The sequence below is a fragment of the Lolium perenne genome, chromosome 4, assembly GCF_019359855.2.
Source record: "Lolium perenne isolate Kyuss_39 chromosome 4, Kyuss_2.0, whole genome shotgun sequence".
Taxonomy (NCBI): domain Eukaryota; kingdom Viridiplantae; phylum Streptophyta; class Magnoliopsida; order Poales; family Poaceae; genus Lolium; species Lolium perenne.
In genome coordinates this window covers 223,595,746-223,611,540 of record NC_067247.2, presented here as the reverse complement: position 1 = coordinate 223,611,540, position 15,795 = coordinate 223,595,746, and the positions used below count along the sequence as shown (strand labels likewise).

The 15,795-nt window shown below is 41.8% G+C and overlaps 1 protein-coding gene and 1 long non-coding RNA gene across 2 annotated transcripts; one reads left to right on the top strand and one right to left on the bottom strand.

Moving 5' to 3' along the window:
• Nucleotides 1-1,005: 1,005 nt before the first annotated feature.
• On the bottom strand, nt 1,006-3,725 carry LOC127294961 (chalcone synthase 2). Its single transcript, XM_051324878.2, has 2 exons — nt 3,395-3,725; nt 1,006-2,289 (listed from the first exon to the last, which is right to left on the bottom strand). Exons 1-2 carry the CDS (start codon nt 3,579-3,581, stop codon nt 1,280-1,282), a joined length of 1,197 nt encoding a protein of 398 aa, XP_051180838.1. The 5' UTR covers nt 3,582-3,725; the 3' UTR covers nt 1,006-1,279.
• A 4,500-nt stretch (nt 3,726-8,225) lies between these two features.
• LOC127294962 (uncharacterized) lies at nt 8,226-11,491 on the top strand. The gene is made up of 4 exons (XR_007847281.2): nt 8,226-8,436; nt 8,522-8,692; nt 10,109-10,169; nt 11,254-11,491. It is a non-coding gene; the product is annotated as an uncharacterized lncRNA (long non-coding RNA).
• The last annotated feature ends 4,304 nt before the right edge of the window (nt 11,492-15,795 follow it).

The following is a 15,795-nucleotide window of genomic DNA, read 5'->3' as shown; positions in this document are numbered from 1 at the left end:
AAGATGCATAGGCGACTTGTATTGATTTTATTACGTTGGTTGATTTTTAGGTATCTTATGTGCCCATGAGATGTATACCTATGAGTGACTAAACTATGCAATAAAGCCTATGTGCATCTATTAATGCAGTGGCTGGAGTCAGCTCCATTTCGAAAAAAGGAAATTAATCCATGTCGTTGTGCACATTCCTGCTAGCTAGTTTTTCAGCCATCGATGATGTGAAAATCTCATGTACGGTTCTGTAAAGGGACAGTAAGGATGACTTATCTGTCGACTTTTCCACTATCAACCCCAAAAAACCCAACTCTGCCTTACGTAAAGTTGCCAGAGTACGATAAACCTCTGGATTTGAAATCACTGCTTATATACCTGGTATTGGCCATAATTTACAAGAACATTCTGTAGTATTAGTAAGAGGAGGAAGGGTTAAGGATTTACCCGGTGTGAGATATCGCATTATTCGAGGAACCCTAGATGCTGTCGCAGTAAAGAATCATCAGCAAGGGTGTTCTAGTGCGTTGTAGATTCTTATCCAAGACTTGTATCATTTGATGATGCCATGTGAATCGCTAGAAACATGTGAAGTGTATGGCTAACCTAATAACGAAAGTTTCGTAAGAGGACTGGAGCAGGCTACCATGAGACAAAAGATCCTCTTTCTAAAGAGATTCGATTCGGAACTCTTATATGTCCAAGGTCAATATGGAAATTCTTTCAGAGGTTTTCCCTTACTTTGTCCGTGTCAACAAACAATTCACTTTAGAGTCCAGCGCCTAAACTTTTAAAAAATGATACAACCAAAATTAGGGTACACTTAGAACATAAAATAATTAATTAATTTTACACCTGTTGCAATGCACGGGCATTTCTGCTAGTTGGGCCTGTAGAACAAAACGCGCTCGATTTTTCTAGTGTATATGAATATTTAAATTTGTTTAAATTTAGAATTTTCCAGCCTTCCACAGGCAGGTCGGAAAATTTTGACCACTTGTTTTCCCACCAAGCTTGAAATTAAACAACCAATCTTCTCGTACACAGGTAAATGCACCTCACAGCCCATATTATGACACGTACATAAACCGTACTCCGTTTGATTACTATTACTAGGATACAATAGTGTACGCGACACAAGCGACATAATAGCGGAACGAATCCTACCAACAAATACAAACCAGGTATGCATGAATACAATACAAATTACTTTGGATAGCAGCGGCGGCGGCGGTAGTAGTAGTAGGTATCCATCGATGTGGCAGATAAACGGAGATGGAACCATCGATCAAGCGGTGGCATCAGCGGCAATGGGCATGCTGTGGAGGACAACGGTCTCGACGGTGAGGCCGGGCCCGAAGCCAAAGAGGACGCCCCAATCCATTCCCTCGCCGGTGGTGGTGTGACCATCCTCGGCAGAGCGCTTGCGCATCTCGTCCATGATGAAGAGGACGCATGCGCTGGACATGTTGCCGTACTCGGAGAGGACGTGCCTGGTGGCACGCATCCGCTCCTTGTTGAGGTTTACCTTTGCCTCCACCATGTCGAGGATCGCCGGCCCGCCCGGGTGCGCCACCCAAAAGACGGAGTTCCAGTCGTCGATGCCGAGCGGCTTGAAGGCTTCCTCCAGGGCGCGCTCGATGTTCTTGGAGATGAGCCCGGGCACGTCCTTGAGGAGGTGGAAGGTGAGGCCGACCTCCCTGAGGTGGCCGTCGATGGCGCCCTCCGAGTCCGGCAGGATGGTCTGGCTCGCCGACACCAGCTGGAACAGCGGGCGCTCGACGGACACGTCGGGGTCGGCGCCGATTATCACCGCGGCAGCGCCGTCCCCGAAGAGCGCCTGGCCGACCAGCGAGTCGAGGTGTGACTCGTGCGGGCCGCGGAAGGTCACGGCCGTGATCTCCGAGCAGACCACCAGCACGCGCGCGCCGCGGTTGTTTTCAGCCAGGTCCTTGGCGAGGCGGAGCACCGTGCCGCCGGCGAAGCAGCCCTGCTGGTACATCATGAGGCGCTTCACCGACGGGCGCAGGCCGAGCATCTTGGTGAGCTGGTAGTCGGCGCCTGGCATGTCCACACCAGAGGTAGTGCAGAAGACGAGGTGGGTGATCTTGGACCGCGGCTGGCCCCACTCCTTGATCGCCTTCTGTGCCGCCGCCTTCCCGAGCTTCGGGACCTCGACGACGACTATGTCCTGGCGCGCGTCCAGCGACGGCGCCATGTACGCGCACATGTTGGGGTTCTCCTCCAGGATCTCCTCCGTCAGGTGCATGTACCTCTTCCTGATCTGAGACTTGTCGCCTGCAAGCACGAACCGACATCAATCCCGGCAATAGTGGCGTGTAGCGAGGTTGCTATTATGTACGGCAAAAGGGACGTGAGAAAATTACTCATGTGCTAATTAGGTGTGCAAGTGCTGTCTACAAATGGGTTTTGTTGATTAAATATCTGAGATATTGAAGCTCATTTGTTCGCTCTGAATTGTCTTCGTAGTCTCTATATTGTGGCCCGACTAGTTCTAGGTATTGTGATATGTCATGGTCGTGTTTGGCAGTGACATTCTGCGCCACTTTTGAGCTAGAAAAATAACTTGTTGGTTCATGCACGTGTGTACCTTAATAATCTACTACTCCGTTCGACCCATATTAGTTAATATTAAAATAGATATATCTACAACTAAAATGTGTCTAGATATATATATATATATTAGCATCAACTAATATGAATTAGTACTTGTTCGTTGACATTTTCTAAAATAAATTAGAATACTGTCTTTTTGAAGAAAACTACTCCATTCGTATAAAATTAGATGTCGCAAGTTTATCTGGATATGGATGTATTTCTAGCTAAAATATATCTAGATAAACCCGTATCTAGACAAAAAGTAAGACACATATTTCTGTACGGAGGGAGTACTATATTTTAATGATAACATTGAAATGCTAAAGGATGGGAATATGTCCACCAGTGACCTCTAAACATGCAGCTCGAGTGGAGGAGTAGTAGCTAGTTTCACATTTAACTTTTTTTAGGGATAGTTTCACAATTACCTAACTTGCAGTCAAAACCAAAGATGGAGCAGTTAAAAGAAGGGAAATAAGTTAGGCGTGTGAAGCCGTTGGCACTTTTTCACGGCCATGCTTCTTGTGTGTGCTTCACATATATTGGCCACTTCGATCCTTAGTCAAATGTCTTGGTTGATTTCTAGTTACCGGTTTTCCCCTAGCTATTGCGTATTTTGTATTATCGACAAAGTATTTTACAAGAAGCTAGAAAAATGTTCAGATGCCCATCTGCATATATGGATATATCCATTGGTGTTGTAGCCCGTGAATGGAGTGTGCGCTGCTGATCAAGCAAAGCGACAGAGATATCGGAGCTACTGCTGGTAGGTATATTTACTTACACATCCTCTTGAACTTCTCCTTGAGATCGGCGAGGTGGTCGCTCTTGGTGATCTTGAAGTAGTAGTCCGGGTAGTCAGCCTGGTAGACACAGTTAGCGGGCGTCGCCGTGCCGATGGCCAGCACCGTCGCCGGCCCCTCCGCCCGCTGTGCCTTCCTCACCTCCTCCACGGTCATCGTCGCGGCCATCTGGATCTCTCCTTACGTCCGCTCGTACCAGCGACCGGCAGTGGTAGCTCAACAGTCCCCGGCCGGCTGCAATCGATCTAAGCTTGAGGGAAGCAGGAGACGACAGATGAATGAGTGACAGTTGCTCCTTGTTGTAGTACTGCTGTGGTGTGGTGCCATGTGTGCGCGGACGAGATATATAGGCGGGAAGGGTGGTTGAAGGAGAGCCGGCCGCGGGGTGAGGGGTTAGGTCAGTTGGACGGGAGGATGGAAGGCCACGCCTGCGGAGGGAGGGGATGGGTGGCGCGTGCGACACGTCTACCAACCAATCCGGCCGAATGGGAGTTAGTTGGCTCGCTTGGCCTTGGGCCTGCCCAGCTGCTTGGATGCGCTCCCGCCCTATGTCGACCTTAATTATGGATCCTCTTGGATCTTTAGGAACAACCAGTCACGCAGTCTAGATACATCAATGCTACACGCACGGCATGCATGTGTGATTTCTGCTGCCCGAGTATAACCTTCGAGAAGTCTACCCAGCTATATCGATCGATCGTAGCACGTAGCCCAGCACTAATATATTTCAACAAAAAAATGTGTGCTACTCCGATATGTATTGATTCAGAGAGGGAACTGGATTACAGCTACCGATAACAAACCACAGAACTCACGTCCCTGGTGTGTGTGTGTGACGTAAGGGAAACTCCAACGCGGCTGTGGTGTCTGATTTTGTCCGTATGGGTTGATGAATACAGAAAGACCGGTTGTTCTGTCCTTGTTCGCTGGTGCACTAAGTAACGTGGGGTATGGGGCATGTAACATCTAGATTTAGGGTATCTCCCAGCGGGGCGACGCATTTCGATGACGAGGCGGCGGTGGATGGTCCAAAGGGAAGTTCCTGTTGCCGAGGAAGCCCGCTATCCTCCTCGGATCCTTCTCGATCCTGCGCCAGGTGCGTCACACTAGTAGAAAAGGGACCCACCCATTCACTAGTGGAGAAGAGGCCTTTGGTCCCAAGCTTTAGTCCCAGTGCTGAACCAAATCGGGACCAATGGGGGGCATTGGTCCCGGTTCGTTTGGCCCAGGACGACCCCACCCGCTGGAGCCTGTCCGGTAGTGGCCTTTGGACCCGGTTTGTATTACAAACCGGGACTAAAGGGTCCACCGCAGGGCACGGCAGGCCGTGTCAGTCGTGGGGAACCCTTTAGTCCCGGTTGGTAATACAAACCGGGTCCAAAGGCCCCGCCTCTGGCTATATAACCTTGCCCCTGCCCAAGTGTGAGCCACACTTGGCCATTTTTTCACTTTCTTCACAAGAGGGGTGTATTGCTCTCCTCTCTTCTTCACATGCACAAGAGGTGTTCGATGAAATGCTTAAGAGGATTTGCCACTTGAGTTTACACAAATCAAGCCACACTTAACTTGTTTTTTTCTTCTTCATCGAGGTTAACAACTTTATCCTTTTCATCTGCAATTGATAAAATGCATGTGTATATATACATCGTGATGTTCTGTAATGGTTTTGATCAGCTTAATTATATCATGCAGATGAATCGGCAATGGATGTACATTGACCGACGGTTTGACGAGTTCACTGCGGGCCTGGATAATTTTATGGCCGTGGCGAAGGCAAACAAACATGGTGGCTTCATGTATTGTCCATGTGTGGACTGCAAGAATACCGTAAATTACGCTCACTCGAGTCTCATTCACAGCCACCTTCTGCGATCCGGTTTCATGCCCAGTTACTATTGTTGGACCAAGCACGGAGAAAGAGGGGTTATGATGGAAGACAATGACGAAGAGGAAGAGGATGATGACGATTATCCCAATTTCCCTGAATACGATGATACTGCAGAAGGCAATGAAGACAATGAAGTAGAAGATCAAGAGGCACCAGATGAGCACAACGATGATGATCTTGGCCGGGCCATTGCCGATGCAAGGAGAGAATGTGAAACTGAAAAGGAAAGGTTGGCCTTCGACAAGATGATAGAAGATCACAACAAATTGTTATACCCAACTTGCGAAGATGGCCATAAAAAGCTAGACACTGCTTGGAATTGTTGCAATGGAAGGCGGAAGAACGGTGTCACCGACTCAGGATTTGGAAAGTTCTTGACAATAATTAAGAGGAAGCTTCCAAGGGGTAACGAATTGCCACTTGATGCGTCTGAAGCGAAGAAGATTGTATGCCCTCTAGGATTAGATATGCAAAAGATACATGCATGCATTAATGACTGCATCCTCTACCGCGATGAGTACGAGAATTTGGATGCATGTCCGGTGTGCACTGCATTGCGGTATAAGATCAGACGAGATGACCCTGGTGATGTTGAGGGCGAGCGCCCGGGAAGAGGGTTCTGCCAAGGTTATGTGGTATGCTCCTATAATACCACGGCTGAAACGCTTGTTCAGAAATAAAGAGCATGCTAGGTTGTTGCGATGGCACAAAGAAGACCGTAAGAAAGACGTGATGTTGAGGCACCCTGCTGATGGCTCCCAATGGAGAAAAATCGATAGAGAGTTCCCAAACTTTGCACAGGATGCAAGGAACTTACGGTTTGGTCTAAGTACAGATGACATGAATCCTTTTGGAGAGCAGAGCTGCAACCATAGCACCTGGCCTGTGACTTTTTGTATATATAACCTTCCTCCTTGGTTGTGCATGAAGCGGAAGTTCATTATGATGCCAGTGCTCATACAAGGCCCGAAGCAACCCGAGAACGACATTGATGTGTACCTGAAGCCATTAGTTGAAGAACTTCTACAGCTGTGGTCTCTAGCAGGTGTACGTGTGTGGGACGAGCACAAGCAGGAGGAATTTGACCTAAGAGCGCTGCTTTTCGTAACCATCAATGACTGGCCTGCTCTTGGTAACATTTCGGAAACGAGTCAAACAAGGGATACAATGCATGCACGCACTTGTTTACATGAGCTCGAAGGCGATTATTTGGAAAAATGTAAAAGGTCGTGTGCACAGGGCATCGTCGATTTCTTAGGCTTACCCATCCCGTAAGAAAGAAAGGCAAGCATTACAACGGTGAGGCTGATCACCGGAGGAAGCCTCTCCATTGTGATGGTGTTGATATATTTGGTATGGTCAAGGATCTAGATGTAATATTTGGAAAGGGTCCTGGCACGGATGCATTCGAATGACGATGCCGGACACGCGCCCATGTGGAAGAAGAAATCTATATTTTGGGATCTACCCAATTGGGAAGTCTTAGAGGTCCGCTCTTCAATCGATGTGATGCACGTGACGAAGATTCTTTGCGTGAACCTACTAGGCTTTCTGGGCGTGTACGGGAAGACAAAAGATACACCAGAAGCACAGGAGGACCAGCAACGTAGGAAAGACCCCAAAAAACTGTATGAGAGAGTTAAAGGACGTCATTACTCCAGCTACGCTCTTACAAAAGCAGAGAAGGAAATATTTTTTGAATGTCTGAGCAGTATCAAGGTCCCGTCTGGCTTCTCCTCCAATATAAAGGGAATAATAAATATGGAGAAGAAAACATTCGAACACGAAGTCTCATGAGCATCACGTGATAATGACACAGTTGCTTCCGATTGCATTGAGAGGGCTTCTACCGGAAAATGTTCGACTGCCCATTGTGAAGCTATGTGCATTCCTCAATGCAATTTCTCAGAAGGTAATAAATCCAGAAATTCTACCGAGGTTGCAGAATGATGTGGTCCAATGTCTCGTTAGTTTTGAGCTGGTGTTCCCACCATCCTTCTTCAATATTATGACACATCTCTGTCACATCCCGAAATTTTCTAAATTTTGGAATGTGAAATAAAAATAAATTTGATGCTTGATTGTTTGAAATTGATTGAAAATTCACAAAGAATTAAAACTTTTCATAGGTTATTTACAAATTAATTCAAAAATAGTATTTTTAAAGACTTTTGATTTTAAAGTATTTTCAAAATCAAACATATCCTTGCTTTCAAAGTTTTCAGATCCTTAATGGGTTTCTATTTAAGAAAATCAAACTATTGAAAACTATATTTGGAAAATATTGCCAAAGTAGCAATTAGGCCAAGTGCATGTAATTATTATTTATTTTCACAAATGGATTTTAAATAGGTTCTTGGTTGTCCTAAAACACTATTTTGATTTTTACAAATTTTTATAAACTTATTTGGTATGCGTATGTTAAAACTATTCACACATAGTCATAATGGCATAATAGTAATAAAATAATATAAAATAAAAATTTATAAAATCTGAATCCTTTTATTGTCCTATGCTGAGCAAAATAGTTTTACAAACTCGTAGAATTTCGTTTCACTCAAATCGGAGTTACGAAACTCATTTTATAAAAGAAATAATAGAGAAAAAAAACAAACGGGCCGGCCAGCCGGACCGACCGGCCCAGCAGGCAGGCAAGCCCAGCCGGACCGACCGGCCAGGTCAGAGCGATCAATCGAGCTCACGTTCATCCCTGGCACGAAACTATTTTCGTTTTGACAAAACTTATCTGCACTTAAATCAAGCTACACAACTCCGATTTTAGATCCGTTTGTTTCTACGCGTTTCTAACTTCGAGCCCCACCTTTTCCACCGACCTATGGCCTATATAAATGGCCTATATAAAGCCACCACCACGTCGCAGTTTCGTTTTCCCTTCCCTCCTCTCGAAATCCTAGATCAACGAATCTTAACTTATTGCTTTGACCCCCTAAACCACTTCAAATCGTTTCGGGCTCTACACGAAAGTTGTAGTTCTCGTTGAGATCTTTCAATCCCGACCAATCTCATCTCTTTTCATCCACGATACACGGATAATTTCGCATCGCAAGGTGTCAGACCTGACAAAGGGAATCTTCAATTAGTTCGTGCTCGTTCCACGAAATCCAAATTCCTTTGGTGAGTATGTAGATCTGATCATCCTCTACAACTTTCATGTTGAAAGTTTTTCGATTTGAAGTACCAATTTGTCACTCATCTACAGATCTATTTCGAGTCAACCGGAGCCAAATCGAGTTTCTAAACGATCTCGAATCGTCACGACTTCAACACGAAGTTGTTCCTCTCGTCAAGATCTTTCCATTGCCACAAGTTTCACCTTGTTTCGTTCACCGAGCAAGGAGAAAATTGTGTTACAAGATTCAGATCTTATAAGGTATAACCCGGATCTTGTCAAACACATTAATCCGTTGTGAAAAGTAATTTGTGCGTTAGATAGATCTATTAATTCTATACAAGTTTGATGTAAAAAGTTTTTCCATCTGAGCAAATTTTTCTGTCAACTTTATGACATCATCATGACATCAGCATAGTCAACTCAGTCAGGTCAAAGTCAAACTGCAGTCAGCGGTACGGTCAGCGGTACGGTCAGCAGTACAGTCAGCAGTACAGTCAGCAGTCAACTGTACAGTCAGCAGTCAACTATACAGTACAGTCAGCGTCTCAGTCAAACTCGGTCAAACTCATTTTAATGTAAATTTTAAATATCAGATTATGTGTCTAACTTAGAAATTCATTATAAAATCATCCAGAGGTCCAAAATTTACAAACTTTATATCGTTGGAAAGCTTATAACATGTAGAATCCAAATATGCAAGAATACTGTATCTGTTATGTATTAGTTTTCAAATCATAATTCAAATGATTTAATTAATCCTTTTTCACTATAAAAACCATATCAAATAATCTACTGGGCCAAATCTTATGTTTTTGTACTTTCTGGAATCCTCAGATCATGTGCTTCAACTTAGTATAGGAGTTGTACAACTTTGATACGTGCACAAACTTGCTTTAGTAAAATCTGTACAAATCAGTAATTTGACGATAATTTAAATTCTATAAATCATTTTTGAATAGTTCCAATTGGTCTAATCTTGTACTACTGTAACCTATCCAGGGAACTCAAGTTTATATTTTTTTACTAAACATAAATCTTGCGGTAGCTAATTAATAAGGTTGTGTATGTTAAGTAGATACTCAATTAATGTTTTCTAAACCAAATTAAATATCCAGGAAACTTTATTATTGTTGCACATATCAGAGAACACGCCAATACCACTAGACACTTTACCTTGAACTAATATCGTGTCTATCCAAATGCATTTTCATTCACTCCTTTGACTAGTTTAAAACTATTCAACTTACAAATGAGTAATTTGAGTAATGCCATGTATCATTTGTTTATACCCAAGCCTATGTGTAACTCATACTAACTTAGTAAGTGTTGTCACACTTTACTAAATAATATTTTGAGTTGCGTCATTTGAGACTCATGTGATTTTATCACATGGATCATATCATTTTCCCATCCTTGAGTAGCAAACAACAATTGACCATAGGTTCTTATCAACCATTTTTCTTCTAAGCACTTGACTTAGATAATCATTTCCTTTTTCAAGTATTTGATCCATCCAATCAATATCTCCAATTCATATCTTGCAAGCCAAACCTCATGCCATATCTTCTTTAACCGATGATTAAAACACATTGATTAACTACATGATTGTTTGCTTGGTTTGGTTTTATTGTTGTTGAATGGTGTGTTTATGTTGTGCTATATTTTATATTATAGTTCGTACGGAGAGGCACGTATTTTGATTAAGAGAAGTGAACGCGCTTCGACTACCAAAAAGGCAAGTGACACTCAAATCCTAATTATTTTAATTATGCATTAGTGTTTTGAAACTAGCATGCATGGTAGGATTTTGTTTTCAAAGTAAAGTATTATGCTATGCTTAGCAAACCCTAGTAGTGTGTAGCTACTCCTGAACCTGTTGATAGGATACTTTATTTTTGCTCTGCAACATCAAATGCCAAATGTTATTTCATTGTTTCGATTGTGATGGTTTGAAAAGTGAAAATTAACAACCTTAATGAATCACCTGGGTGGATTGTTTGAGTGGTGGGCAGCTGCTCAGGGCTCCGACCCTGGAGTAACCAGTGGCAGGTAGGTGCCTGAGAGTGCGCAGTTGAATAGTGGTTGCTCTAGACTGCACCTCTGGTTTCACCAGGGGATCGTGCGGGGGTTTATTATTTGTAATGGTTCTAAGCCTGTGAGTTTCACTTGTGGATGACCACCCAGGATTAAAGAGATTACTATGTCGTCCATGTTTTAGTTAGCTTCCAGTGCAGCCTTATGGTATTATGGGCTCTGCCGGGATTAAGTAAGTTGTGAGGTCCAACTTGTCGGCTAGACAGCGGGTGGAGGCGACGGCCAAGGGAACGGGTCTAGCCAGTATGGTTGAAACCTTCTTCTGAAAGATCTTGTATCATTTCTTCTCTTGGGAAGCGTGGGTCGTAAGGTGAAAGTGCACAACCTCTCGAGAGTTAAACCTAAGATCTTAGCCGTGTCCCCGCTTACGGACAATTTGAGCTTCTAGGCAAGGAATGTACGGAAGAATCTCATCACCTTTTCTGAATGTATTTAAAAATTTGATTAACCTTGGAAAACTCATGGGAGATGTAACCATGTGATTATTCTAAAACCCATGGAGGGTTTAACCATGGTGTGATTTCATAATGACATTCAAAGACTTTCGAAATGTTTTGTTTTAAAATAAAATATAGGATAAAGTTGGCTTCATGCAAATTGCCTAAACTCCACCTGCCAAATATCATGTAGATAGTCATGCCCAAAACTGCCACCATATAAGTGTCATTTGCCAGTACATCATTGTACTGACCTCCATTCGTGGGGCTGCATATTCAAACGTGCAGGATTTTCTGAAGAGAAGTACGTGGTAGGATCTCGAGTCTACATTCCAAAATGACTGCCTGTGGCACATGAAGAAGATGAAGGCTCATTGATGACTTACTTTCCGCTGTGTATGGTCTGAATATTGTTGAGCTAGTCTATGTGACTATGCAAATTGTAAGGTTTTACTTTACCCTTTGGATCAAAGATGTAGTAATTTGATACTATTGCAATGATTACTATATTTTGTAATGTGTGTGCTATCAGTGATCCCGGGAATAGCACTATACACAGGTATCTTGCCTTTATTAAAAGGTAAGGTGCTACAGAATGGTATCAGAGCATAGTGTTGCCTGTAGGATCGAGACCCTAGGTTTGGATTGGAAATAGAAAGACCCTAGGATAAATTTTTTTTATCTAATCCTATTTCAATTAAAAGGATGTTTGGATTTAGAACCTCTTATATTCTCATCTACTTCATCTTCAAAATTGTTTTCCTCTCACTTTAGATCACCACCTTATCAAAACTATCAACAAGGACCGATGATGACCTTGTGCCTCGAGTGAAGGACTGCTGCTTCATGTGACATTCTTCGACTCCGCAAGAAGTGTTTCACAGAAGACCAACGAAGATTTGAAGAAAGACTCCGAAACAATTTGCACAAGACCCAAAGATACAACTAAGGAGTAGAAGTGAAACTTGAAGCACGCGAGATATAAATAGACTACACCACCATTACTTCTTTTTTGGCGAACTAACGATAAAGTAACAAAGTATTGATCATACCAAATTGAGGTATGACCATGCTAGTTTGTTTGTGTTTAACCATATTGCTTGATGCTTGTTAGATGTTGTTTGTAAAATGATTTGCCTTGATCTGATGTGTTTGGGTAGGAAATCTTCTTTAGAATCTTTCTATCTATTCTCATCAATACCCAACCCAGAGAATGTTTTCTCGGCAACTTGCCCTAAAGACAATAGTAGTGAAATCAACCCTAGATGTTTCCTATCAGATGAAGAAGTATTGGATGTGAGATACGCAAAACCCTAGCTAGGAATCGATAGAAATGTTTTCAAAAATTCAATAATGGGGATTGAAACATTGATTCGATTCTCCATGGAAGTTTTTGTCAAAATTGTGAGGTTGACCAAGAGTTAGAATACGAGATACACCAAACTGAAAACAAGAAAATGATTGGGTGCGACATGGATTGGCCCCCATGACGACTACTCCTATTGTTTACTCTTGTATGAGGAATGGTAAATCTAGAGGGACATACCTAAAAAAAAAGAGATGTCGGCGCATAAGCCAAAACCTTAAGGTGGATAAATATTATACCATTATAGTAGGAAAGTGCTGCCAAGCGTAGGACTACGTTTAGTTTGAAGAACTAGCCACTAGATGAAGAGTGGTGGAAGGATGTCGAAGACACCAAGAAGGAAAAGATGAAAGATGACATGAAGTTTACACATCTTGGTCTCTTGATTGACCCAAAGAGTGACCATCAGTGTCAGAAGTAGTTCAACAACCAACCATTTGGATTAGAAGCGTTACTATGAAGGAAACCTATTCGAATCACCTTGGAGAGATATGTGGTTCACTATATGTGAATAGATATTCGCCTATTGGATATTAACTCAGAAGCCTAAGCCATAGATGTTTTCCAAATATGACCTATTGTCAAGTCTTATCCTCGGATGAGCCAACTTATACCGAATGATCTTAGCCTCAACCCAAGACTTAATACTACCTACAAAAGTTTCTTTTAAGGGTGGTAGCACCCATGCCCATCTGAAACCCCAAAACTTTCTAGCCTTTCACAAATCTCGAGGACGAGATTTCTTTTAAGGGTGGTAGTCTGTCACATCCCGAAATTTTCTAAATTTTGGAATGTGAAATAAAAATAAATTTGATGCTTGATTGTTTGAAATTGATTGAAAATTCACAAAGAATTAAAACTTTTCATATGTTATTTACAAATTAATTCTAAAATAGTATTTTTAAAGACTTTTGATTTTAAAGTATTTTCAAAATCAAACATATCCTTGCTTTCAAAGTTTTCAGATCCTTAATGGGTTTCTATTTAAGAAAATCAAACTATTGAAAACTATATTTGGAAAATATTGCCAAAGTAGCAATTAGGCCAAGTGCATGTAATTATTATTTATTTTCACAAATGGATTTTAAATAGGTTCTTGGTTGTCCTAAAACACTATTTTGATTTTTACAAATTTTTATAAACTTATTTGGTATGCGTATGTTAAAACTATTCACACATAGTCATAATGGCATAATAGTAATAAAATAATATAAAATAAAAATTTATAAAATCTGAATCCTTTTATTGTCCTATGCTGAGCAAAATAGTTTTACAAACTCGTAGAATTTCATTTCACTCAAATCGGAGTTACGAAACTCATTTTATAAAAGAAATAATAGAGAAAAAAAAACAAACGGGCCAGCCAGCCGGACCGACCGGCCCAGCAGGCAGGCAAGCCCAGCCGGACCGACCGGCCAGGTCAGAGCGATCAAACGAGCTCACGTTCATGCCTGGCACGAAACTATTTTCGTTTTAACAAAACTTATCTGCACTTAAATCAACTTTTCTTGAGCTACACAACTCCGATTTTAGATCCGTTTGTTTCTACGCGTTCCTAACTTCGAGCCCCACCTTTTCCACCGACCTATGGCCTATATAAAGCCACCACCACGTCGCAGTTTCGTTTTCCCTTTCCTCCTCTCGAAATCCTAGATCAACGAATCTTAACTCATTGCTTTGACCCCCTAAACCACTTCAAATCGTTTCGGGATCTACACGAAAGTTGTAGATCTCGTCGAGATCTTTCAATTCAGGCCAATCTCATCTCTTTTCATCCACCATACACGGATAATTTCGCATCGCAAGGTGTCAGACCTGACAAAGGGAATCTTCAATTAGTTCGTGCTCGTTCCACGAAATCTAAATTCCTTTGGTGAGTATGTAGATCTGATCATCCTCTACAACTTTCATGTTGAAAGTTTTTCGATTTGAAGTACCAATTTGTCACTCATCTACAGATCTATTTCGAGTCAACCGGAGCCAAATCGAGTTTCAAAACGATCTCGAATCGTCACGACTTCAACACGAAGTTGTTCCTCTCGTCAAGATCTTTCCATTGCCACAAGTTTCACCTTGTTTCGTTCACCGAGCAAGGAGAAAATCGTGTTACAAGATTCAGATCTTATAAGGTATAACCCAGATCTTGTCAAACACATTAATCCGTTGTGAAAAGTAATTTGTGCGTTAGATAGATCTATTAACTCTATACAACTTTGATGTAGAAAGTTTTTCCATCTGAGCAAATTTTTCTGTCAACTTTATGACATCATCATGACATCAGCATAGTCAACTCAGTCAGGTCAAAGTCAAACTGCAGTCAGCGGTACGGTCAGCGGTACGGTCAGCAGTACAGTCAGCAGTACAGTCAGCAGTCAACTATACAGTACAGTCAGCGTCTCAGTCAAACTCGGTCAAACTCATTTTAATGTAAATTTTAAATATCAGATTATGTGTCTAACTTAGAAATTCATTATAAAATCATCCAGAGGTCCAAAATTTACAAACTTTATATCGTTGGAAAGCTTATAACATGTAGAATCCAAATATGCAAGAATACTGTATCTGTTATGTATTAGTTTTCGAATCATAATTCAAATGATTTAATTAATCCTTTTTCACTATTAAAATCATATCAAATAATCTACTGGGCCAAATCTTATGTTTTTGTACTTTCTGGAATCCTCAGATCATGTGCTTCAACTTAGTATAGGAGTTGTACAACTTTGATTCGTGCACAAACTTGCTTTAGTAAAATCTGTACAAATCAGTAATTTGACGATAATTTAAATTCTATAAATCATTTTTGAATAGTTCCAATTGGTCTAATCTTGTACTACTGTAACCTATCCAGGGAACTCAAGTTTATATTTTTTTACTAAACATAAATCTTGCGGTAGCTAATTAATAAGGTTGTGTAGATACAATCAAATTTCACTAACCATTCGTACCATTCAATTTAATTAAGAGAACAATGATTTTAAGTACATGTTGTTTAAGTGCGAGAGAGATAGAGTTGGAACAATAGAAAACATTAGACCAAGTACTCGGAGCCAATGATCAGCTGATTTTTTTCACACATTATGTGATTAATCGGTTATCAGATAGCTATCCTCACACATAGATGCAGCAATGTAATGCTATCTAGCCCTATAGGAACGCATGTGACTACAACTTCAATTAAAACTGCCACCGAAGAGAAGCACCATTGCACCAATTACAAACTTAGTGCATATCTGCACATAGATTGTGCTTACGTGTGTGCTTGGTATCTCTTTGGTTGAGCTTGCTTCGTTCGTGGTCATCTGCATCTTGACATGAACGTTTTTTCAGCCGACACGAGTAATACCAGCAGCATGGTAGATCCAATTAGGCCAAATCCAAACGGGAGACTTCATCAAGATTGGACTGCCGCTGATGCCCAGCAAGAGAACACAAGCCTGAGTGTGCCACGACAATAGAATCTA

Excerpts from the sequence above, each read along its gene's own strand:
- LOC127294961 (XM_051324878.2), bottom strand. The coding sequence starts at position 3,581 with ATGGCCGCGACGATGACCGTGGAGGAGGTGAGGAAGGCACAGCGGGCG. Across the intron at positions 2,290-3,394 it reads GGAGAAGTTCAAGAGGATGT|GCGACAAGTCTCAGATCAGG; the intron begins GTAAGTAAATAT and ends TCGTGCTTGCAG.